A 26,116-nucleotide genomic window follows, 5' to 3' on the forward strand; every position below is an offset into this window, starting at 1 on the left:
GAAATCATTCCTAGTTATCTGTTTTTTATAAGCTTACTTCAGAATTAACTATTATAATTTTTATTATGTAACTTGTTGTATAATGCATACAATCATTATTTCATTTCATTGTATGATTGGTAATACACATTTGAATAAATATCCTTAGGAAAGAGCCCTATATGAAAGCTATGCCTTCCATACCTTATTTGAATTTTGATTTTTTACCTTAATAATAGTTTCTGATAAACAAACATCTTGTATAACATTCAAATAAGCATCTGGCCTTACGTTAGTATATCTGAAATTCAAAGCATAATTCAAGCGAGCATACACTTAAATTTTAAAGGCAAAGAAAACGAAATTTTTAGAATTAAAAAATTAAATTTTAGAATTAAAAATTTTAAATGCGACATGCGAAATGAAAATTTAAAGCGACGATCCATTTTCTTAGGTAGAATTTTAAGTACCGCTAATAACGCATAGTATATTCTTGCAGAGATGTCACACCAGTGGCCGAGTGGTAAATAGTTCTTAATACTAATACCTCTTCGCGGTTTCAAATTCAGGCAAGAGATTCGGGCACTGCATGGTTGGTTTTAATTGTTTTCACTATGTGTAACGTAATTGCAAGCCAGTTTCTCTCAGAAAGTCCTTCACGAAGGCATCCTTTCCTTTAAGCAGATAGACATTTGCCACATTTAAATAATCAACCATTCATGCGGCGTTTCTTACCTAGAATGCAAGGAATTTTTTGCTTTCCTTACACTCTGTAATTGGTCCTTCGTGGTGTAATTCGAAAGATGTCCAGCTAGCCAGTTGGACACCACAGTTCAAATCCTAGGGAGGATATTTCTGATTTTTCCTGTTCCGATAAATGCTTAATTGACTTTCAACGTGGCTTCCGAACTAAACTGTGGTGGACGGTAATTCTTCACCGCGTTAATTTAGTGACTGTGTCCCCCCTTCTTCCCGGTTCGAATCACCGCGAGCACTGATGAGTGCTGGATTTTATAGTTTTTCCATAAATTTTTGGGCGACATTAGACAAAATTTTTATTATGCAAATCATTTCCTATAACGTACATATTGTTTATTAAGTGCTATCCTACAAAGTAGAGCTTTGAAAATTTGCAAATATTTAATTCTAATGTTTTTTTACATTTTAGAAGTCAAACACGAATGATATTAGTCACGAAGAGCCTTATAACTTGCTTGTAAATAGGGGATTTGTTACCACCATTTAAAAAAAATAAGTTTTCGAGCAGTTAGAAAATTTTAGGCGATGTGGTGATAATGCGTGTTTAGGATTTAGCATGATACCAGCGTATCAGCAAACAGAGATCCAGCCTTACAAACCAACTATCGGTATGTGTTGTTATCCTAAATAGAGGAAACCCTTAACCGAAAACTTCCAGAGTGATTATACTCGCAGTTACGTCACACAATAATAAATTATATCTTTGAAAGTGTTGCACATGCACACTGTTATTTTAAAGATGGAGCGTGAACAGCAAGTACTTACCATTCTCATTTTAGAAAAATTGAGCAATCCCTCATCTGTGAAATTCGGTGTTCCTTCTTCTATAAAGGAAAGGTCTGTGAGGTACATGCCGAGATATGGTATACATGGTGGATCACACCTGATAAAGGAATGAATTGTGTTACATAAAGTTTGGATAAATATAATGCAAATTAATCATTTTATTATTCAATATTAGCCATTAGATTAAAAATTTCCACTGAGAATGGAATAGAAATTCAAGATTATTTTCTTTTGCATGGATTTCCTCCTGTCATAACTAAATCATATAGATTTCCTAAGGACACTTACGTCAGATTGGAAATCGGAAAACAATTATAGATACGAGATTAAAAACTAAAAATCAAAGGAAAAATTTCTTAAACTCACAGAGACTTCGTTATCTTTCCCCGTCACCCGTTACGACCATGGTAGGCGCGTAAACTACCATCGACAGTTGATAAGGCAGACACTTGAAAGATACGTCGCCGGGACGAGCTCGTGCGATCAGCCCAAAGTTATACAGAGTCACCACATGATACGGACACGAGGTCCGATTGGTTTTAGTCTAATAAAAGCGCTCGTTCCCAGAGGGTCGGAGATCTGCTGCATGTATTAGCTCTAGAATTGCCACAGTTATCCAAGTAGTAAGGTACGATCCAAGGAACCATAACTGATTTAATGAGCCATTCGCGGTTTCGCTTTAATACGGCATGTACTTAGATATGCATGGCTTAATCTTTGAGACAAGCATGTGACTACTGGCAGGATCAACCAGGTAGCTTTTTTACGTTCATAGAACGTTCGAGCTGCGAGCAACTCGAATCCACCAATTTCTTAGCGCACACCTTGGATAATGCGCTGGGAGCCGTTGTCCAGGCGGCTCCCTCTTTTATTTCATACGCACAGATTCATCATCTCATGCTTTCGGTAGCGGTTCAAAACTCACTACGTTTAATCAGGTCATGGGACTATTCTTGGAGACATCAGTTTACATGAGTGATGAAAGACTCCAGTTTTGTGTTTAAGGAATTTCCTTTGCAACTTTTTTTTTTTTTTTTGTATATATTTATTACTATCTCTTTTTACTTCCTTGTACGAAGTAAAAAAGAAGTATTGTAATCGCGAAAGGTTTCAGGCAGCATATTTCAACGAAAATATCCATTTTGACCGCTATTGAATGCAATTTAACGATGTTTTTGCGTGATATCTGTACGTAAGGACAGAATAAAATACTCTTTTACTCCAAAAAATTATAAAACTGCTTTAAAATGAATTCTGAAGAGAATTTTTCATGGCGGCTGTACGAACGTATCCTGCATAACTCAAAAACGAGTAGCCTCAGAACGTTGAAATTTTGTATATAGGACTGCTATAACATGCAGATGCAATCGGCTTCACCAGACGTATATAAATATATTTATATATATATACACTCTGTTACCCGGCTCAGTGATCTCAGTTTCTTTACTCTGATATATTTGTAAATTGTACATTTCTTGCTTTAAAAATGATTGTATTATGTTGTTTTTATCTTCCGGTTAAGGTTTTTATGCCTTTAGTAAATCTGTATGCAATATTTTTAGAATTATCAACAATTATAAAGTTGTCTAAGTGCCGCTAAGCCTTTTTTTAATGGCGGCCATTGATGTTTACATTTGAAACAGGAGACTAGTGGATTTGTTGCCAATCTAGAGAAACTTAGCTTCGCAACAACAAAGATAACGCCTTCATTTATTATTGCCAATTGAATCATGCTTAATTCTTTCTGGAATTTTTTCGAGGAAATATGTGTTTAAGATTGACTTCGTAATTTTTAATATAGATATTTTGAGTTTTTATGTATTTTTGCCTTCTCGCAAAGTGAGAACTGAATTAATTCAATGAGAAATACACAATCGTCTGTGAAAAAACTGTTTCTTTTTTGTTTTGTTTGCTTAATTTCTTTTATACATCGTTCTAGCTTTATTATAGTATTTGAATAGAACATGTGGCAACGATTAGATAATTCTATTCTTTAAATGATATAAATTTTGTGCATTATGAGTTATAATATGAACGAAATATATAAGTTAACTGTTATATAATTATTAATACTGTTAAGTGAATCTAACGCCAGAGTGTCGCTATGGTAAACAAATACTAGAGTGAATTTTAAAGAATGCATTTATTCTATTGTCGTTTATGCGCTGTCGGCGAAGTAGATTTAATTCAATCCAATAAATTTAAATGAAATGCAAGAAAAAATGCGTATAATTTAATATTCCGCACAAGGAAGTCATGTGGTGTACACATCAGATTTTTTTACTTCCTTGTACGAAGTAAAGGAAGTATTGTAATCTCAAAAAATTTCAGGTTATCACATTTTAACAGAAGTATCCATTTTGACCGCTCCTGAATTCATTCTTTGACGATTTTTTTGCGTTACGTCTATATGAGTATAGGCAGAATAACGGAATTGTTTTTCCGAAACGGATTGCTATAACATCTAGTTGTGCACTTCTTTTTATTGCAATCAGTAGTACCAAACGTATATGCATACCTCTCCTCATACCTGTCTTAAAAATTCTTACCGAGCCTTTATTTTCGCAATCGTTGGTCGTAGTAATTAATATACTTCTAATTAACAGAAGTAGACTAGAAGAGAAACACGCTAATGTGACAATCAAAATCGTAAAAAACAACCTTATATTTAGCGTAGGTATAATGAAACACTCAATCGATTTCGAGGGCAGCTAAAGGTCCCTCCTCATCAGGAGAAAGAAATACAAAGAAAGAAGAAAATAGGAATCACAGAAACACGTGGTGCTTATCAGCACTGCACGTGGTTATAACTAGATTTTTAATCAGAGTTGCACTGGCCGCCTACTTTTACTGAGCCAGGCTGTCTGATCAAGCATAAAGAAATATTAGCGAAGTTAAAATAGGGAGCGAGGGGCAAATGCACATTACGCTCAAAATCTGACCTTCAAATAATGGAAAGCAACCACTGAACGGATTTTTATACCCTCTGGTAGTACCAAGTGCGAGGAGGTAACGCCATCTATCGGCAAAAATAATTGAATTAAGACAGTAGAATTTCAAAGGCATTAGGAAGGACTGGATTGGACTTCAAATCATTAACTAAACTTTCTAAATCTTTGTGAATGTCAAAAGCCTCAAGAAAATCCAATTCACCTATGGAAGAAGCCTTTTGGATGATTTTTGCAGACCCAAAATCAAAATTATGGTTAAACGTCCAGCTATGATACGCTATTGAAGACTTGTTAATTTCCCCTTTTTTGACATAAGATTCATGTTCCTTGATACGAAACTTCAACGCTCTTTTTGTTTGGCCAATATATCTTAAACCACACTGACATGATATACTATAAATTCCCCAAGAATTCAAGACAGAAACGCAATCTTTTAGAATCGAAGGGTGAATTTTATTAATAGGGGAGAAACCGACTTGAAAATTGAATTTCTGGAGAATCCGTGCAATTTTATAGCTAACAGAAGGATAAAATGGAAGCACGACAAGGTCATTGATATTATTTCTAACAGTGGAATGTCTTCTTTGATGGGAATCTGAAAAAATTTTTTTTTTTTTTGACGGCTTTATCAATAATCACGGGAGAAAATCCACGGTCAATCGCAACTGCTCTCAAATAATTAAGTTCATTGGTAAGCAAAGATTCAGAGGAACAAACTTTTAGCGCGCGGAAAACATAATAGTAAAAAGAAGCCATTTTTTGCTTAACAGGGTGGCATGACTTGGCATGGGGTGGTAAACAAACTGCAAAGGGTTTACGGTACACAGTGGTGCTAAAATCGGTTTCATTGCGGATTATAAGAATATCGAGGAAGGGGAGGGAATTGTTGGATTCAATTTCAAGAGTGAATTGGATGGCTGGATCAATTGAATTCATAATAGATAGAATCTCGGATAAATCCTCTTTATAACCGTCAAAAAGTGCGAAAGTGTCGTCAACATACCGAATCCAAAGACGAAAAGATAATTTATCAAATAATTTCATCTCAAAATAATGCATATAAATGTCAGCAAGTACCGGACTGAGAGGATTACCCATAGCCAATCCTTCAACTTGACGAAAATATGCATTTTGGAAAACAAAGTGGGTTTGACTTAGAGAAACTTTAGTGAGCGAAACCAACTCATTAATTTCAGTATGTGTGAAGTGAAATTCCCGAAGCCTAGTTTCAAGACAATTTAGTGCTCCTTCGACCGGAACATTAGTAAACAATGATTTGACATCAAATGAAACCATAATGGAACGAAGTGGGGAAATATTTTTAAGTTTATCAATGACTTCAACAGAATTTTTTACAGTGTGAATATTGTTATCAAGTAGAGGAGAAAATCTGGAAACTAAATATTTGGCCAAAGGATATGAAGCAGTACCTATGTTGGAAACAATTGGTCGAAAAGGAATACCGGTTTTGTGGACTTTTGGAAGAGCATAAAGTCTAGCGCAATTAGTAATAGGCGGAATAAGTGATTTCTTCAACTGAGTTGGCAGAATGTGGGAAGATTTAATAGCACTTTTTACTTTCATGAGGTCCGAAGTTGAAGGATCTTTAGGGATCGAGCAGTATGGGCCTTCATTTATCAATTTAGAGACTCCAGTAATATATGTGTGTTTGTCCATAACAACGATCTGTCCGCCCTTATCAGCTTTAGAGATAATGATATTAGTATCAGAATGAATTTCACGTAAGATCTCATTTTCCTTTTTGCTAAGATTAGAACCCAAAGATTTATTGTTAAAATTAACGTTATGAGTAATTAGGTGGCGGATTGTATCCTTCTGCGTTTCCGAAATTTTGGAGAATTTAAAGGCTTTCTCTATAGGGGCGATGATTTGAGGAATTGAAGGTTTAGATGTCTTTGAAAAGTTGAAATTATATTTTAATACTTTTAACTGATCCTCCGAAAGATTCCTATTGGAGATATTAACGATGGAGTTAACGTTTACAGTGGGAAGATCAGCTAGATAATTGGGACTATCCGACTGGTGTGTGAGTTTTTGGAATTTAGAAATGAGCACATTTTTATGCCGTTGACAAACGGTATCGGTTCTAGACCAGGATGTATGTTCAAATGAGGAAAAATTTTTTTCAGTGGAATTAGCAATTTTTAAATGGAGGTAATATAATTCAAATTCAATTTTAGATAAACGTTTGCGTGTGTCCCTTATAATGTGACGAAGAAGTGCCAATTTGAATTTATGCAAAATTTTTGAAACGTGAACGGAAGCTTTAAGGCTACATTTCACATGTATAAATTTGGGAATGAAATTTTGATGTTTGCATTTAAGTAGAAACTGTAGATGATTCAAGAATTTCGTACGCTTAAGGCGTAACTTACAAAATCGGTTCCTGTCAGTGGACATATTGTGAAAAGGGCACAAGCAAGAAATAAGTGAACAAAAGAAATGTAATTCCGAAAGTCCAAACAAGTAATTACTTATAACATAAAAAAAACACCAATAAATAATGAAGACAATTTTCATCAACAAATGACAAAAACATTCCAAAAGGAGAGAAACATCCAATACTGAAAACCAATAGCCACGTGGAAAGAAGCAACGAAAGTCAAAATCGTGCACGTGGTAAACCGAAAAAATATAGAATTACCTCGAAAATGCCGGTTGATAGCATAAACCAAATCCGAAAAAATGATGGCCACGTGGAAAGAAGTAAATAAAATGGTGCACGTGGTAAAACAATAAACAGTAAAATATTCTCGAAAATGCCGGTTGATAGCACAAACTAGACTAGAAGAGAAACACGCTAATGTGACAATCAAAATAGTAAAAAACAACCTTATATTTGGCGTAGGTATAATGAAACACTCAATCGATTTTGAGGGCAGCTAAAGGTCCCTCCTCATCAGGAGAAAGAAATACAAAGAAAGAAGAAAATAGGAATCACAGAAACACGTGGTGCTTATCAGCACTGCACGTGGTTATAACTAGATTTTTAATCAGAGTTGCACTGGCCGCCTACTTTTACTGAGCCAGGCTGTCTGATCAAGCATAAAGAAATATTAGCGAAGTTAAAATAGGGAGAGAGGGACAAATGCACATTACGCTCAAAATCTGACCTTCAAATAATGGAAAGCAACCACTGAAGGGATTTTTATACCGTTAAAATACCGTTAAAAAGGCTTCTTCCATAGGCGAATTGGATTTTCTTGAGGCTTTTCACATTCACAAAGATTTAGAAAGTTTAGTTAATGATTTGAAGTCCAATCCAGTCCTTCCTAATGCCTTTAAAATTCTACTGTCTTAATTTAATTATTTTTGCCGATAGATGGCGTTACCTCCTCGCACTTGGTACTACCAGAGGGTATAAAAATCCGTTCAATGGTTGCTTTCCATTATTTGAAGGTCAGATTTTGAGCGTAATGTGCATTTGCCCCTCGCTCCCTATTTTAACTTCGCTAATATTTCTTTATGCTTGATCAGACAGCCTGGCTCAGTAAAAGTAGGCGGCCAGTGCAACTCTGTTTAAAAATCTAGTTATAACCACGTGCAGTGCTGATAAGCACCACGTGTTTCTGTGATTCCTATTTTCTTCTTTCTTTGTATTTCTTTCTCCTGATGAGGAGGGACCTTTAGCTGCCCTCAAAATCGATTGAGTGTTTCATTATACCTACGCCAAATATAAGGTTGTTTTTTACTATTTTGATTGTCACATTAGCGTGTTTCTCTTCTAGTCTAGTTTGTGCTATCAACCGGCATTTTCGAGAATATTTTACTGTTTATTGTTTTACCACGTGCACCATTTTATTTACTTCTTTCCACGTGGCCATCATTTTTTCGGATTTGGTTTATGCTATCAACCGGCATTTTCGAGGTAATTCTATATTTTTTCGGTTTACCACGTGCACGATTTTGACTTTCGTTGCTTCTTTCCACGTGGCTATTGGTTTTAAGTATTGGATGTTTCTCTCCTTTTGGAATGTTTTTGTCATTTGTTGATGAAAATTGTCTTCATTATTTATTGGTGTTTTTTTTATGTTATAAGTAATTACTTGTTTGGACTTTCGGAATTACATTTCTTTTGTTCACTTATTTCTTGCTTGTGCCCTTTTCACAATATGTCCACTGACAGGAACCGATTTTGTAAGTTACGCCTTAAGCGTACGAAATTCTTGAATCATCTACAGTTTCTACTTAAATGCAAACATCAAAATTTCATTCCCAAATTTATACATGTGAAATGTAGCCTTAAAGCTTCCGTTCACGTTTCAAAAATTTTGCATAAATTCAAATTGGCACTTCTTCGTCACATTATAAGGGACACACGCAAACGTTTATCTAAAATTGAATTTGAATTATATTACCTCCATTTAAAAATTGCTAATTCCACTGAAAAAAATTTTTCCTCATTTGAACATACATCCTGGTCTAGAACCGATACCGTTTGTCAACGGCATAAAAATGTGCTCATTTCTAAATTCCAAAAACTCACACACCAGTCGGATAGTCCCAATTATCTAGCTGATCTTCCCACTGTAAACGTTAACTCCATCGTTAATATCTCCAATAGGAATCTTTCGGAGGATCAGTTAAAAGTATTAAAATATAATTTCAACTTTTCAAAGACATCTAAACCTTCAATTCCTCAAATCATCGCCCCTATAGAGAAAGCCTTTAAATTCTCCAAAATTTCGGAAACGCAGAAGGATACAATCCGCCACCTAATTACTCATAACGTTAATTTTAACAATAAATCTTTGGGTTCTAATCTTAGCAAAAAGGAAAATGAGATCTTACGTGAAATTCATTCTGATACTAATATCATTATCTCTAAAGCTGATAAGGGCGGACAGATCGTTGTTATGGACAAACACACATATATTACTGGAGTCTCTAAATTGATAAATGAAGGCCCATACTGCTCGATCCCTAAAGATCCTTCAACTTCGGACCTCATGAAAGTAAAAAGTGCTATTAAATCTTCCCACATTCTGCCAACTCAGTTGAAGAAATCACTTATTCCGCCTATTACTAATTGCGCTAGACTTTATGCTCTTCCAAAAGTCCACAAAACCGGTATTCCTTTTCGACCAATTGTTTCCAACATAGGTACTGCTTCATATCCTTTGGCCAAATATTTAGTTTCCAGATTTTCTCCTCTACTTGATAACAATATTCACACTGTAAAAAATTCTGTTGAAGTCATTGATAAACTTAAAAATATTTCCCCACTTCGTTCCATTATGGTTTCATTTGATGTCAAATCATTGTTTACTAATGTTCCGGTCGAAGGAGCACTAAATTGTCTTGAAACTAGGCTTCGGGAATTTCACTTCACACATACTGAAATTAATGAGTTGGTTTCGCTCACTAAAGTTTCTCTAAGTCAAACCCACTTTGTTTTCCAAAATGCATATTTTCGTCAAGTTGAAGGATTGGCTATGGGTAATCCTCTCAGTCCGGTACTTGCTGACATTTATATGCATTATTTTGAGATGAAATTATTTGATAAATTATCTTTTCGTCTTTGGATTCGGTATGTTGACGACACTTTCGCACTTTTTGACGGTTATAAAGAGGATTTATCCGAGATTCTATCTATTATGAATTCAATTGATCCAGCCATCCAATTCACTCTTGAAATTGAATCCAACAATTCCCTCCCCTTCCTCGATATTCTTATAATCCGCAATGAAACCGATTTTAGCACCACTGTGTACCGTAAACCCTTTGCAGTTTGTTTACCACCCCATGCCAAGTCATGCCACCCTGTTAAGCAAAAAATGGCTTCTTTTTACTATTATGTTTTCCGCGCGCTAAAAGTTTGTTCCTCTGAATCTTTGCTTACCAATGAACTTAATTATTTGAGAGCAGTTGCGATTGACCGTGGATTTTCTCCCGTGATTATTGATAAAGCCGTCAAAAAAAAAAAAAAATTTTCAGATTCCCATCAAAGAAGACATTCCACTGTTAGAAATAATATCAATGACCTTGTCGTGCTTCCATTTTAACCTTCTGTTAGCTATAAAATTGCACGGATTCTCCAGAAATTCAATTTTCAAGTCGGTTTCTCCCCTATTAATAAAATTCACCCTTCGATTCTAAAAGATTGCGTTTCTGTCTTGAATTCTTGGGGAATTTATAGTATATCATGTCAGTGTGGTTTAAGATATATTGGCCAAACAAAAAGAGCGTTGAAGTTTCGTATCAAGGAACATGAATCTTATGTCAAAAAAGGAGAAATTAACAAGTCTTCAATAGCGTATCATAGCTGGACGTTTAACCATAATTTTGATTTTGGGTCTGCAAAAATCATCCAAAAGGCTTCTTCCATAGGTGAATTGGATTTTCTTGAGGCTTTTGACATTCACAAAGATTTAGAAAGTTTAGTTAATGATTTGAAGTCCAATCCAGTCCTTCCTAATGCCTTTAAAATTCTACTGTCTTAATTCAATTATTTTTGCCGATAGATGGCGTTACCTCCTCGCACTTGGTACTACCAGAGGGTATAAAAATCCGTTCAGTGGTTGCTTTCCATTATTTGAAGGTCAGATTTTGAGCGTAATGTGCATTTGCCCCTCGCTCCCTATTTTAACTTCGCTAATATTTCTTTATGCTTGATCAGACAGCCTGGCTCAGTAAAAGTAGGCGGCCAGTGCAACTCTGATTAAAAATCTAGTTATAACCACGTGCAGTGCTGATAAGCACCACGTGTTTCTGTGATTCCTATTTTCTTCTTTCTTTGTATTTCTTTCTCCTGATGAGGAGGGACCTTTAGCTGCCCTCGAAATCGATTGAGTGTTTCATTATACCTACGCTAAATATAAGGTTGTTTTTTACGATTTTGATTAACAGAAGTATTTTAAATGACGAAATTAACCAGGATATTTAATTTCAAAATTTGAGGTTTTTGATCTCATGTTGAGCTTGCCTAGACGGATTGGTTATTTAAGTTAAAATAATTTCAGAAAACAAGTTTAAATTAAGTGCAGCAAAAATTCATAAGTGCTTACATGATAAAATTGGCAGTGTTATCTTACAAGAAATAATTTTGGACAATAAATTTAACTTATACCGTTTCCTATACTTATATTTGAGAAAGTTTTATACTCCTTACGAAAAAATAATTGAAGAAATTAGACTCCCGTACCATAAAACTGACCGGGGTATTTAAGTGTAGGCGGGTTTTATGTCGCGGTTTAATTAACCGGAGTATTTAAGTTTAAATAAAGTGTAGAAAAATATGTATATTATTTAATAGTCATGTGGTGTCTACATCAAATTATTTTTCATTCACTTTTATTCTAACACTCAATTTACTAATTTACTTTCCTTCTATAGAATTTAAATTCTGGAATTAAAATCAAGTGATACCTTATAAGGTATTTCTCCCACTTCCCTTGCAAGCCTTCGTGGTGTAGTGGTTCTGCACACTGAGCCAGTATTCCAGAGGTCCGTCGTTCGATTCCCGGCGAAGGCGGTTGCATATTTTTCATCTTTTCTGCTTCCAATTAACCTAATAACTTCACAACCTAAATAATTTTGTTTGCACTATGAACTTGCTAATATTCTTGTTTAACAATTTGTTTTGATAGAAAATTAGATATTTGTAACAGTTTCATTTAACAGCAGTTAAATAGCTGAAAGTCGTTTGTTTTTATAGGTTATCACACTTGAATGCAATGTGTTGAAAAATGCAGTGAAACTTCGATAAACGTAGATAGAAGGAAGCTCAATAATAAAAAATCCGATAGAGAAAAGTTAACATTAATCTTGAGGTTCACACTTTGATATGCAATTCAAAACTTGCTAAAACTTTCCACCTATTGAAGTTAAACTGTAAATCGGAAATACCTGAAATATTTGAATATAATTTGAGAATAACTTAATATAACCTGAGAATGTTAGAATTCCCAACAAACCAAAACAGGTGAATGATCGACAAAGCACGTTCTGGCTAGATATCCATTGCGGTTATGTGCAAAACAGTGAGCTATTAACTAAACATACTGAAACCATTTGCATGCTGTCTTGAGGAAGAAAAGATCACATTTGTTCAAGAAAATCGGTCTAGTGTGCAGGTCTTCTTGTTATTGTGGCAGGGCTACATGTTGTTATTGTGACAGCGGTGCCTAAAAGCAATTTCAAACCCCACAATACCCTGCATATATCCCAGCTTTTATGATTTCTGGGTGTTTTAAACATTGAAAATGCAATTACACGGGAAGTGGTTCTCATCCAATTACGAAGTGGAAAACACCTCGGTCACAGGTCTAACGACTATGTCAAAGAACAGTCTTTTTCATGTTTGATTCGCTTGTAAAGCGTTATTCAAATGTATGTTAGAAGCGTAATTCATATTTGAAAATGAAAAAGGTCCAGGGCTCATGTTCAGTCTCAAAACATTTTAATCAATCTATGTATATATGTTTCAGAATGTTAGTGCTATTAACTTTTTGAATTGTATCTATAGTTTTCCATCTTTACTTTCTTTAACAAGACTGCATCAAACCTCTCTAAATAATAATAAAACGTGATAGGAATTTAAATCAATTAAAGTTTGTAATCCTTCTAAGTTTTCAAATTTGTTTTCCTGAACCATTTCAAAATCTGCATTTTCCTAGCAGAATGGCTACACTAGGCTTCTGTCTAAAATTTTGGGTATTCCTTAGAACTAGCAGAAATGGACAGCTGATATACATTTGACGTAAAAAGTTATAATAATTTAAAATTGGTTATGTGATTTTGGGATATTATGTATTAAAAATTTGTAGAAACTTGATAGGGAATATATCTAATATGTATAGTGAAATTATCAAGACAGATTTTGAGTGCCGTTTGAAACATTTACCACTGAACGAAATACTGCACAGAAAACTGCAAAACTTGAAGTAAATAAAAGAAAAATAAATAAAAGGAACAATAATTATAATTGTGTTACATTAATTAATATTTTTAAAAATCTCTTTTAGCATAATCCAGTGTGTAATATTTTATAGACTTAAATTGTATTCAAGCAAAAATGCAGTATATACGCACTGACTCCCAATAAGTATTTGGACACCTGTGATAGAAAAGAAAAACTAACTTTATTCAAAATCAATAGTTGGTAGAGCCTCCACGAGAGGTATTTACAGCGTGAACCCTCAGAGGCATACTTTCCACAAGTCTTTGTATGACAGTTAGTGGTATTTTCTTCCACTCGGCTTGTAGAAGACAGAAGTTTCTTCACCGATTTTGCACGGGTAGTGCACGCCTGAATTCGGCGATGCAACTCGTCCCAGAGGTTCTCGATAGGGTTCAGGTCTGGACTCTGGGCAGGCCAGTCCATTCGATGAACTCCATTGGCACCATACCAAGGCTCGGTTAACGTCGAAACATGACAACCGGATTGTCGTCCTGAAAGTAACAGGAGTCCAACCCGTAAAACTGGCACAACGTAGGAAGCACATTGTCATCCAAAATAGTGCAGTAGGCATCGGAGTTGAGATTACCATGAATGGGGACCAAGGGTCCCAGCCCGTACCAGGAGAAACACCCCCAGACCATAATTCCACCTCCGCCGAACTTGACTGTTGGCACAATGCATTCTGGCAGGAGACGTTCTCCAGGTAGATGTCAGACCCAGACCCTGCCATCCGAACGGTAAAGGGTGATTCGTCACTCCAAAGAACCCGTGTTTCCACTGATCTACGGTCCAATTTCGATGTGCTTTGCACCACATTAACAGAGCAGCGCGGTTGGACTTTGTGATCAAAGGCTTATGGGCATGAAAACCAAGAAGATGTGCTTCCTTACGGATGGTATTCATTGAAACAATACTCCCGGATGCCTGTTGAAACTCCTCGCGGATGAGGGCCATCGGTTGGGTGCGGTTCTTCCAAATTTCTCTGGACAGCACTCTTCGGTCTCAATCTCCCAGTTTCGTTGGTCTTCCGACTCGGGGCACATTCCGACAATCACCGCTCACCTTACACTTCTTAATCACATAGGCCACTGTTGATTTTGGGTACTTCAGATCGCTAGATTTGTCCCTTAAGAATCGGCCACATTTGTGATACCCCATAATTATACCTTTCTCGAAATCAGAGAGCTCGGAACTGCGAGGCATCTTGCATGCGACTAAAGCCGATGCTGTTTCCTACACGATATATATCGGCGGAGTCCGTGACGTACCTTGGGACCGCAGATATCGTCATTTGCATAGGTGTCCAAATACTTATTGGTAGTCAGTGTATAAAAGCAAAATGTATTAAAACGTGAAAACTCACTTATCTGGATTTTTTGTTTATTGATTATTTTTTAAAATATAGTCAAAAGAATTTCATAAATCGGCATTAGACTTCTATTTAGGCATTAGACTTACGTAAATCGTAAACTGGTACTAGTACTATCTACTGGTAAATCGGCATTACGCTACGTAAAGTGGATGTTATAAAATTAAGTATATACTATTAAAATTTGAATTAATGCACAACAACAAAATGTTTAAGGAATTATTTAACAACGAAAATGGACAAATTTATGTATGTAATTTACTCTTTAATGTTTAGCACATCAAATGTACAATCTTTATTTTTCCTGATATTGAATTTAATGCACTGTAGAAATAAAAACACATACCTGTGAAGCGCATCTCGCATATTTCTGAATCTTCCGTCAGCAGATACAAGGGCCTGTAGCTTGTCAATGCTTTGTTTTGTCTGCGTTACAAAGAAAGGTTATAAAATGTTGGAGCAGAAAATGCATACTTAAATATTAAAAATATCTTAATAGTTTCAATGAAAATTTTAATCTTATCATTTTTAAAGAAACGAAAGCAAAATTTTTAAATTCTTAAATTAAAAATCAGTAAAAGCTTGTAAAGCAGAAAAAAATGCTAAAAATATTTTAGCAAATTTTAAAAAAGTAAAAAGGGAGAGTTTAAATATTTAGTACTAGTGATAATGATAATACTAAATGAAAACTTAAATACTTTAGAGTATAGAATTAGGTTATAAGAATTCATATGCATCTATTAGAAAAATGTGCTTCGTATACGACATGCTGATACTTTTAGATAGGCATGTGTAACATACGGCTGGCGGGCCGAATCTGGTCCTCGACCTGAATTTGTATTACCTGTGACGACGTTTTGGAAGTCTGGCCTAAATTTGAACAATAAACACACGTAATTGTGATGAATAAATTCGTAAAAATTTTTATCCTCATATTTTTTAATCATTTTAAAACTTTTTATACTTTTTATCTTTTTTGTTTTCTTAAAAACTTCACCTAAACTGCCGTCATTTGGTAGTCCTGTCTTTGTTGCTCGTCTGTGTTTTCTGCTGCCTGATTACGTGTCCTGCTGTGTATAGTCTCCAGTTTTCAAGCTATATCAACCTACATTTCATTTTTATATATTCGTGAATTTGCGATTATAAACTAATTAAGATGGCTCAGTCAAAGAAGAGGCTGTTAGATGTTGAGATGTTATTGAGATGAGAGTCTAATATTTCAAGAGAAGTTGACTGACGATTATTTGGGTTAATCTTCGGATTATGGTAACTTGGTGTTTTTTTGGCGAAAATTTGGCGACCAACCCTGCTACAGCAACCTGCTAGTTTTTTTTGGACGCCATTTTGTTTTCACGAAGTAAAGGGATTTTTTTTTTTTTTTTTTTTACTCAAAATTTTTTTCCAACAATCTGCTAGCCGAATTACGCTTATGCTAGAACTTTTACGGAAAAGTGCTTAATCATGACGAAGATTAGGTGCGAAATTGGGAGAAAGTGCAGAATCGCCCACTGCTTGCCGCATTTTTAAGAATTGCACATACGCGGTATCCATGTACACGTCGATCTATTTTCACTTAAAAAAACATCCCAGAATTGCACAAAAATGGCATTGCGCACACTCTTGACTTTATCCATGTACACTGATAAAGTCCTAGCTAGTAACCTTTATCGCCTTACCAAAATGTCTCCAAACTACCTGTTACCATATTCCAAAGATTAGCCATTATTTGTTTGTAATGCGGAAGGATATATTTGGAAACTATTTTAGTTTTGTAGGAATACAATTTAAAAAGGCATGACAATGCGAAACACGCTAATTACAACACTTTACAAAGCTCAAGTGAGAATAGATAAGAAAAAAGATATTGAAAAGAGTATATCTGTACAACAGGATGCTGTTCCGCCAGCATAATGATGTAGCTAACAATATTTTTCGTGCAAACTTTATTGTTAGGGAAAAATAGCGAAGCTTTCAAAACATACTCCGAATGCGAAATTGTCAAGGAATACCTCACTGTTGTCATGAGCGTATTGTGCCCTGAGAAAATTGAAAAGATACGTTTTCGTCATTGGAGAGTAGCCTGACGAATCGATGAATTGGACAGAGACATAAAATTAAATATATCACATCAAAATTTGAAGCATTTCCTACTGCTTTTGATGAGAGCACAGAGATCACTGATACTGCCAAGAGAATAAAGCTATACGGGATTTATTCCCGAATATTGACCATCTTGTGTCAACCATGAAGTCGAAATCGTCCCATTAAAAGCACTTTCTTATTATATAAGAACGTTATCCTATTTTATAATTTTGCAGATTTTATGATGAAGGTTTATATTAAATAAACTTATTAAGATATACTCATGTTTTATATCTTCATATAAATAAACTTTAAAGTACTTCGGCTCGCGTCATATTTCTAATTTCTAACTTGGTAACTTCCTGTCAAAGTTTCGCATGGAGACGTTCGTATATTTTTTTGAAAATAACGTAAACATATATTTAGTATAGTTCGTGAGCCTAATCATAATTAGTAAGTCTTACTATACAATGTAAATATATTAGTTTCATTAAGTTACTTTTGTTAGTATGAAATTAGAAAACAGTTTCAAAACATTTATTGGCTACCTGTGTGTATCTTCATTGAAAACATTGAAACACTGCATGGACGTAAAATACCGAAATTTCTTTTAAAAATGCAATTTAAATGCATTTCTTAAACGTTCATTGTTTTATTTCGAAGGTTATATGACATATTTATTATATGTAGTCGCAATAATCAGCTGAGACGATGAATTAATAATGAAAGAATTGTTTCCGTAAGAGCCTTATCATTAACCTGTAACGTAAGAAAGAAACTTCTTTGATTTATCGCATCACAGAAAGTAGATTATCAATGAACCGAATGCAGCATCTAAGCAAAATGCAATGAATGTTTCTCCAGAAAATACAGAATAAGAAAGTTCTGCTGTCATTAAGCGGTAAAACTAGCATTAGTTTCCTGATTAGGGTAAAGATGAACATTACTCCAACCGTCATGCGATATTATGTCGAACCAACCCAGTTGTGTTTTGCTGGGAAGCTACGACCTCGTCCAGTCTTGCAGAGTAGTTTTAGATGTCTTACACCAGTGGACAGATGATGTTGTAATAAGCGTTATAGCGTGTAAGTATTGAATATAGGTAAAAGGTACGTTATCTCCAGCATTTACGGTAAAAGGATTGTTGCAGACATGGAACGAATACAGTTTTGAGATCTAGCTTGATGCAAACATCGCATCTTATTAAAATAACACAAAAACATCGTTCATTTCTTAGTCCTCTAGCATGTTGTATCATTTCGACGTGTTTAACAATTTTTAATATTATCATTATAATAAAAACTGTCTGTTTTTTCTATAAATGTAAATGAGCAATCCTCTAGGTACACCAATAAAAATCGCATGGCAGATAAAATATATGTATGACATTTATAATCGATCAATGTTGTCTCAATAATGAAAGATTTCAATACTATATAGTCAAAAGTCGTTAATCCGGACTCGTCGGGACTTCGGCGATTCCGGATTATCGATTTTTCCGGATTATAGATCATCAGTTTAAATCTGGTAAGATGGCATGCAGAAATTATAAAATTAAAAATATGAAACCGTAATTTATGAAATAAAGAACAATTATGATCTAAAGGGTATCAAAATTTACAAAAAAAAGTTTAATATTTATTTGTTTACTTTATTAAACGTTTCTTTCAATGTAAGTTGTTTAAGTTGCTTCGTTTTTATGTGATAATACATTCTCTTTAATTCTATAAACAGACATAATTTCTTGTTCAGTTCCGCTGTTCAAGTCAATTGCTGTGTCGAGAATACCGACTAATTTGTCAATCGAAATTTTTTCGTTTTCAATAACCTCTGTCACTTTCTTCGCTATCGGAAGCGAATTATAATGACGAGAATTTGATTTAAATCATATCAAAGACGGAGTACATCGAGATGAAATACTACATTTAGTTAGGAATTATAAGCCAAATAAAATAAAAACATCTGCCCTGAAGATAAGGATAGTGCTGACAGATCAACTTCCAATTCATTGCGCTCCGCGGCGTTAAAGATAAACAAAGTTTAGATAAACAAAGGATATGCCTTTATTCATTTTTTGCAGCAATTCCACTTTTTTTTAATGGACTTCGAAACATACTTTCGCTTTGTAGATCCTTTACATATTAGTAAATATATATCAGAAATTCTATTTGACATAATCGAAAGTTCAAGCTTACTTTTATAAAATTGCTCTAACAGTCTGCAAAAAGCCGAATCCAATTCGAAGATTAAGGAACAACGCAATCTGCAACATTAACTGAATTATATAATTTTAGCTTAGCTTATACCGTCCGTTATACATTAAACGCGCATTCGTAAACGTATTTTGCGCACACGCATATTCGCAGCCGTAAAGGTCTTACGCGCATGCGTCAACGCGACGCATGCGCAGAAAGTTTGTAGCTTTGAGGTTCGGATTATAGATCATTCCGAATTAACGACTTTTGACTGCACAAAGAAATAAAACTATTGGTTGCATCTAACTACTGAAAGTGCTTTGATTCTTTAAATGGAATTTAGATAATTTCTCTTTTTTGATATAATTTTTGAAAATATTTATATAAATTAAATGAAAAAACGTTTTGGTTATGTAATTTTTCTGCATTTCAAGAGAAACCATTTAACTAAATACGTTTAACCATTATACTTTAATCTGAACGATAGTTACAATGCTTATATTCGAAATGGGTAGTACACAAAAGCAGACTCGAGTTTAAAATATTTATAATATGATAATTCATCGCAGGCTTAATCTATACCTCGTGGAACTGAAGTCGCAGCCTAAACACGATAATTTAATTAACAATCATTGTACGAAAAGTAAACCTTATAATCTAGGCTATCCCTTGAGTGAGAGTAATGACAAAGATATGGGTTTGCTTACTGTTTTTGAAACCTTTTCCCACGTCTTCTTTAGCCTGAAAACAGAACTGTTCATGAAGGCGGCGCAGATTTGAAGCACTCCATTGAAATTGTGCAGGCACCTGCAAATGTCGGCCACTGCGGCCCATTTCTCAATGATGGTCACGCGAGCTGACATCATCGTGGCCCGCATTATCTCTGAGACCACAAGACGGCTCACCTGTGGAAGATGACGACAGTTTTAACATCCCGAACTTGATTATTCAGAGAAAATATGGAATGACTTTTGAAAACAAATTTTTTCTATTTACTACATTTCTATACTTACTGGTATTTAAAGTGAGGGCTTTACAGTTATGCGATAAACCTTTCTAAACTGAATTAATGCTTTCAGAATTCTAATATTTTAATTTCAAATTTCTGTACTATTATCCTTGAAAGATATTCGTGTTCGCTTTCTTCCGCCCATTATTTTCAATATGAATACAGTCATCGTTGCCACTTTCCTGTGGAATTTCTTCTGCTTCCGAAGAAGAGAAAGCTGCACCTTTGTTACACCTTCGAAATTTATAGAGATTTATTCAAAATCTATGCCGAAATAAGCTTGTCGCTTGTAGTTATTAATATTTTTACGATTAGTGTTCAAAGAGTGTAAATATTACTTTTGGGCAGATTTCAAAGCTCTTGAGTTAAAGTTCTAATTAATGGCTGACTTTAGAAAAGAATCAAGTCATGACATAATATAATGTGGGTTATCTTTTAAATCTTCCGTAAGTTTATTTTGGTTTAGTTAATAACGGCAAAGTGCTAAGAAAAAGACTGCCTTTGTGGACTGCCTTTATAAAGAAAACTGGCTCGTATACACGTTATACAAGGGGAAAAACAGGTTCAGGTTCAGGTGGAAATGTAGTGGGACACCCAATGTTTACTATAAGTAATGTAGGTATAGTCCCACTACACTTCGGTTTATTTTTAAAGTAATATTCAAAATAGTACATAGTATAATAAAACACATAGTATAATATAACACATAGTATAATATAACATAATATAACAGTATAAATAGTATGTCGATATTTTGATTGATATATCTATTAGATATAATTATAGTAGTTATAATAGCTATAATAATAGTAGGCTAACAGTCATAATTTATAACAGTTCTTAATAGTTCCTTGAGATAAAGTTTATTATATGAATCTGTATCTTCTTCTTCTTCTTTTTCCCTTTTTTACTATATCATTATTATTGCAAGGGTTTGTTTTTAAGATAATTAGATAATAAAAGTTTTAGATGAATTGTAGCTTCAAAAATGAATTTTGACATTAATTACATTAGTGCTCACATAAAGTTTTGCCTATTGAAGATAGATATTTGATTGTATTTTCTATTTTACTTTTTAAATGTTTGTTGGTAATTGCAAAATGAAGGAAGGCATTGATATTTGTATTAGGCAATTTAATATGAGTTGACTTTGTTAAGGGACATTGAGTAATATAATGGATTGGATCACCTTTATTTCCACATACACATTGCTCAGAGTTAGAGATGTTGAATCTGAAGAAGTATGTGGGAAATGGCCCATGTCCAGTTAAAAAGCGGTTTATATAACCATTGACCATTGTACATGTATCATTTACATGAGGTGCTATTTGATTTAATTGTCTTCCTGTATTTATTGTTGTCCATTCTTTTTCCCACATTTGGAGGCTGATTTTATGCAGATATTTCTTGAGGTATGATTTCGGCCAGGAGATTTTTCTTGAAGGGATATTATTGTTGGTAGTAGTTGATTTGGCTGCTGAATCGGCTTCTTCGTTACCAAGAACTCCGACGTGAGCCTTTATCCAATAAATGTTTGGTGATATTTGAGGATATTGGATAATTTTGTTAAAAATATCTTGAATTATTTCAGATGTGTGTTTGAGATTTTGTAGAGCTAGTATTGCTGATTGACTATCCGAGAAAATATTGATTTTTTGTAAATTGTTATCGATAGAGTATTCTATTGCCATTCGAATTGCGTGTAATTCTGCTTGGAAGATACTATTTTCCTTGAAGAGACGATTTTGGAGAGTTATTTTCTGGGTTTGATCAATTTGTATTATACATGTACAACCAACTCCTAAGTCCATTTTCGATCCATCTGTATATATTATTGGTGGAGATATATGATTGGTTGGAGGTTTTACTGTGCTATATATTTTAGGATTAGAGGCAGGATGTCTTCTGTAAGGATTGACTGAGATTTCAAAATTGTTTGGATTAAATATTTCATCACGTAATATGCAGGATTTTTTAAATTTGAGAACTGTGGCTTTTGCATGTTCAGTTTGTGCTAAAGTATGAAGAGGTGGTATTCCTGAAAGTACACATAGGGCAGCATTTGATGTTGTTTTATAACATTTTGTGATCCGGAGAAGGAATGGACGTTGTATGGCTTGCAGTTGTTTTTGTTTCCGAACAGTCATAGGCTGCGCCCAAATTTCTGCACCATATAAGACTATTTTTGTTATTACTGTATTGAACAATATTTTTTGAATATGAGGATTTAGTCCCCAATTTAGTCCTTGGACATAACGTAAGTTGTTTGCTATTTTTTGTGTTTTAATTCTGATATATTTGAGATGTTCAATCCAGTTGAGGTTTTTGTCAATGATTATGCCTAGAAATTTAAGTTTTGGAACTATTTTTATTCTATTATTTTCGATTGAAAATTTTGGTAGTCGAGTGATTTTTTGAGATTTTTTATGGAAAATTATAGCTTTTGATTTTTCTTCACTTATTGTCAGTTTCAATTTGTTGCATTCAGTTTTAAAAAGATGAAGAGTTTCATTTACATTATTTTCCAGAATATTTCTTGTTCTACCACTGATCACAAAAGCTGCGTCGTCAGCAAAAGCAACACTTTGTGTATGGGTTGGCCATTTGAAAGATGTTATTGAGTTAAACGTAAGGTTCCAAAGGTCAGCACTAAGGCAGGAACCTTGTGGACAACCTCTTTGTTGGGCATATTCTATTATCTTATTGTTGTATATTATAAAACTTTTTCTTTCACATAGATAATCTTGAAGTAAGTTAAATATATTTTTTGGACAATTTGCTTTTCTTAATGCTTCAAGTACAGATGGCCACCATAATGAGTCAAAAGCTTTGGTTAGATCCAGGCAAATAAAAGCAGAATGCAGATTATTGGAGTTATTGATATGAATTTGGTTTAAAGCTGAATCTATGGCATTCGTTGTCGATTTATTCGGGATGAATCCAAATTGATTATTGCTGATAAATTCTATTTTTGTTAGATGATGTCGTAGGCGATTTGCTATTATTCTTTCTAAGACTTTTCCTATTGCCGGTAATAAGTTGATTGGTCTGTATGACTTTAGAGTATTTGTATCTGCGCTTGGTTTGCTAAACAAAATGACTTGACCAGTTTTGAAATGAGTAGGAAATGTGCTTAATTGTAGGCACTTATTACTGAGATCTAAGAAAATAGTTCGATCAATAGAATGAATAAGTTGGACTATTTGGTTAGGTATTCCATCTGGTCCTGGTGCCTTATTTCTTGCTAAATTTTTTATTATATTAGAGATTTCCTTTAATGTAAATGGAAAATCATCCATTGTATCTGGAGCTGTATTATTATTTCTGATGTAAGATTGTTCAGGAGTATCTTCTTGAGAGGAGTCTTGTAGAAAAACTTGTTCCATGATATTAGAAAGAGTTATTAAAGTTGCATCTTGATCTTGATGTTGAGATTGATTGAGGTTTGAAGTAATAGAGATTTGGGTTGGTTTAAAAACTTTGTTCATACAGATCTTGTAAATATTTCCATATCTTTCTGTGTTTTTGGTACAATAATCTCTCCAGCATTTATTTTTAGCTGATAGTATCATTTTTTTATACATTGCTTTTTGTTGTGAGTATATAATGTAAAATGTATCTTTCAGTTCTTGAAGGGAGGCTTTTTTCATTTTCCTATAGAATGCTCTTGTTTTGTTTCTCTGTATCCTTAATTCTTTAGTCCACCAGTTTAAGTTAAGTTTATTATTTGGTTCTTGGGTTATAAATGATTGTTTGCAGCAGTGCTGTATGAATATTGTAAGGTTTTCCATTGATTTATTGAGTGTGATTTTATCAATGAATTATTGATTTCCCGATGGATCTTGAAGAGATCTTGTTTCATGAGCTGAATAAACGTTTTAATAGATCTTGGATTAATTTTAAACCGATGAGCTAAGGTTATTTCAAAATTAAGATCTATTCTGAATGAGATTATTTTATGGTCAGATAGCGATATGGTATCTAAAACTTCCCATGATAAAATTTTGTTAGCGATTTGATATGAGGTTATAGTTAAGTCAGGCCATCCACGTCCATGTATTGTTTCATACGTAGGTAGGCTGTTATCATTATTATGAAGAATTAAATTATGTTCTGCTATAAAATCTTCGACATGCTCACCTCTTGTATCAATATTATTATATCCCCATATTGTATGGTGGGCATTAAAGTCGCCTCCTATTACGTGTTGATATTTTGAATGTTTCCTTATTATTGAAGAAAGGCTTGTAATATTATTTTCTAAATTTTCTAATGGCGATGCATAGAAGGAGGTGATGATAAGTTGATTTTCTTTATTATTTAATAATATGGAAACTATATCTTTACTTGTAAAGATTATTATTGGAGATAAGTATTTGTTATTTATGATGATAGCTGATCTGACTGAAGATTTATCTGAAGATTCATATTGAATACAATTCCAACAGTTTGGTATTCCGCTAACTTTTCCATTGACGCAGTAAGGTTCTTGTATGAGGATTATGTCTGGATTGAGTTCGGCTGAAATTTGGACCAGGTTTGTCATAGAAGAGTGGGCTCTTTGAAGGTTAATTTATTGTATTTTGAGAGTCGAAAATTCTTTATTTTTAATTAGTATTGGTGACATATTAATTATATTGTTTTGGTGAATTAAAGTGAAGAAGTGGTATTAACTTGATAGTGGTAAGGATGAAACTAATCTAAGATGTCATATTCGGTTCTTGTAATTACTTTGGTCACTTCTTTTTGATATATTGGGCAGTTTGGTGCATAAGCAGGGTGATATGTATTAAGATCCGTATTATTAGCATCGTTATGTAATTTGCAGTTTATACATAAGGGACTTTCTGCTTGGCATTCTTTGATATTGTGATTGCCGCCACAGAATGCACAATAGTTTCTATGTTTGCAATTTCTGACTGAGTGTGAAAAGTCTTGACATATGAAACATCGACGTAATCCAAAAAATTCTGCGATTTTGTGACTTCTCCAGCCGTAGTTTATAATATTTTGTTTCATTAGTATTTTGAAAGCTAGAGGAGAGCATTCAATTACCCATTTTATTCCATTATTTCTTTTGTCATTAATTTTAAAAGAGGGTATGAATTCATTTTCATCCAAATTAGTTGCTTGTTGAATTATTTCAGTGACATCTTCTGGACCAGTATTGTTAGGTAGATTGTTTATTGTGCCTTTAGGTTTTCTTTTGGAAGGTATTTTGAAAGAAACTAAATTATTGATATTTTTATTGCTTTCCAATATGGAATTAATCTTGAGTATTTCTTCTTTGGTATTGCATGAAACCGCAATACCACCTTTTCGGATAAGTGAAATCTTTTCAATTTTTACACCCATTTTGGAAACTGGATTGTATTTTTCTAAATTATCTTGCAATTCACGATTCGTCATTTGTGCCTTTGGGATAATAAGAAGTGTTGGAGTCTGTCTTTTAGTTGGATTTTTATTAATTTTGGTTACTTCTGCATAAGATCTGGATCTTTCCTTTTGTATTTGGTCATGAGATATAGGAGATATAAATGCGTTATTGATATTTTGATGATAAATAAAACTTTCTTCATTTGGTGGTAAAATCTGCATGCCATTGTAACTTATGGATGGATTTTTGTTTGCATCCTGGATATAATTTTGTTGCAGAGAAGGACTTTGATTTGATGTTGAAATCCTTTGCTTGTGTGAAGATATATTTTGTAAATTGGTTTCGTATTCATAGTTAGAACTGATTGGTGAGAGAGCTGCGTCATTATAGAATTTTCTTGTATGACAGCTAATAGGTGAAGTTGCTGAATCCATATATCTCTTAGAATTGATATGATGACTAATATCATTAGAACTTTTTATTTCATTATCTTCACATGAGAGTGAAGATGAATGCATGTTTTTTGCAGCAAGTTTTGAATCTTTTATAAAATCAATCAAAGATTTGACTTTCAGATATAAATTCTTAGAGAGACCTCTTTTGCCAGATATTCGAGTTTGTAGTAATGAAATGCATTCCTCATAAGCGTTTTGAATTTTTTGATCCATATTATCAATATCATTAAT

General features: G+C 33.9%; 1 protein-coding gene across 1 annotated transcript in view; it reads right to left on the reverse strand.

Annotated features, from left to right (window-relative positions):
* LOC118187708 (ras-specific guanine nucleotide-releasing factor 2-like) overlaps window positions 1-26,116 on the reverse strand; it is a 302,120-nt gene that overhangs the window by 22,167 nt on the left and 253,837 nt on the right. The window contains exons 27-29 of the mRNA XM_085821450.1: window positions 19,752-19,949; window positions 15,114-15,193; window positions 1,504-1,621 (exon numbers count right to left, since the gene is read on the reverse strand). Coding sequence (XP_085677576.1) covers window positions 1,504-1,621; window positions 15,114-15,193; window positions 19,752-19,949 — 396 coding nt within the window. The remainder of the gene's footprint in view (window positions 1-1,503; window positions 1,622-15,113; window positions 15,194-19,751; window positions 19,950-26,116) is intronic.

The sequence above is a fragment of the Stegodyphus dumicola genome, chromosome 7 (assembly GCF_044657685.1).
Source record: "Stegodyphus dumicola isolate Sdum_Otavi_A_Nest chromosome 7, ASM4465768v1".
Classification (NCBI taxonomy): Eukaryota; Metazoa; Arthropoda; class Arachnida; order Araneae; family Eresidae; genus Stegodyphus; species Stegodyphus dumicola.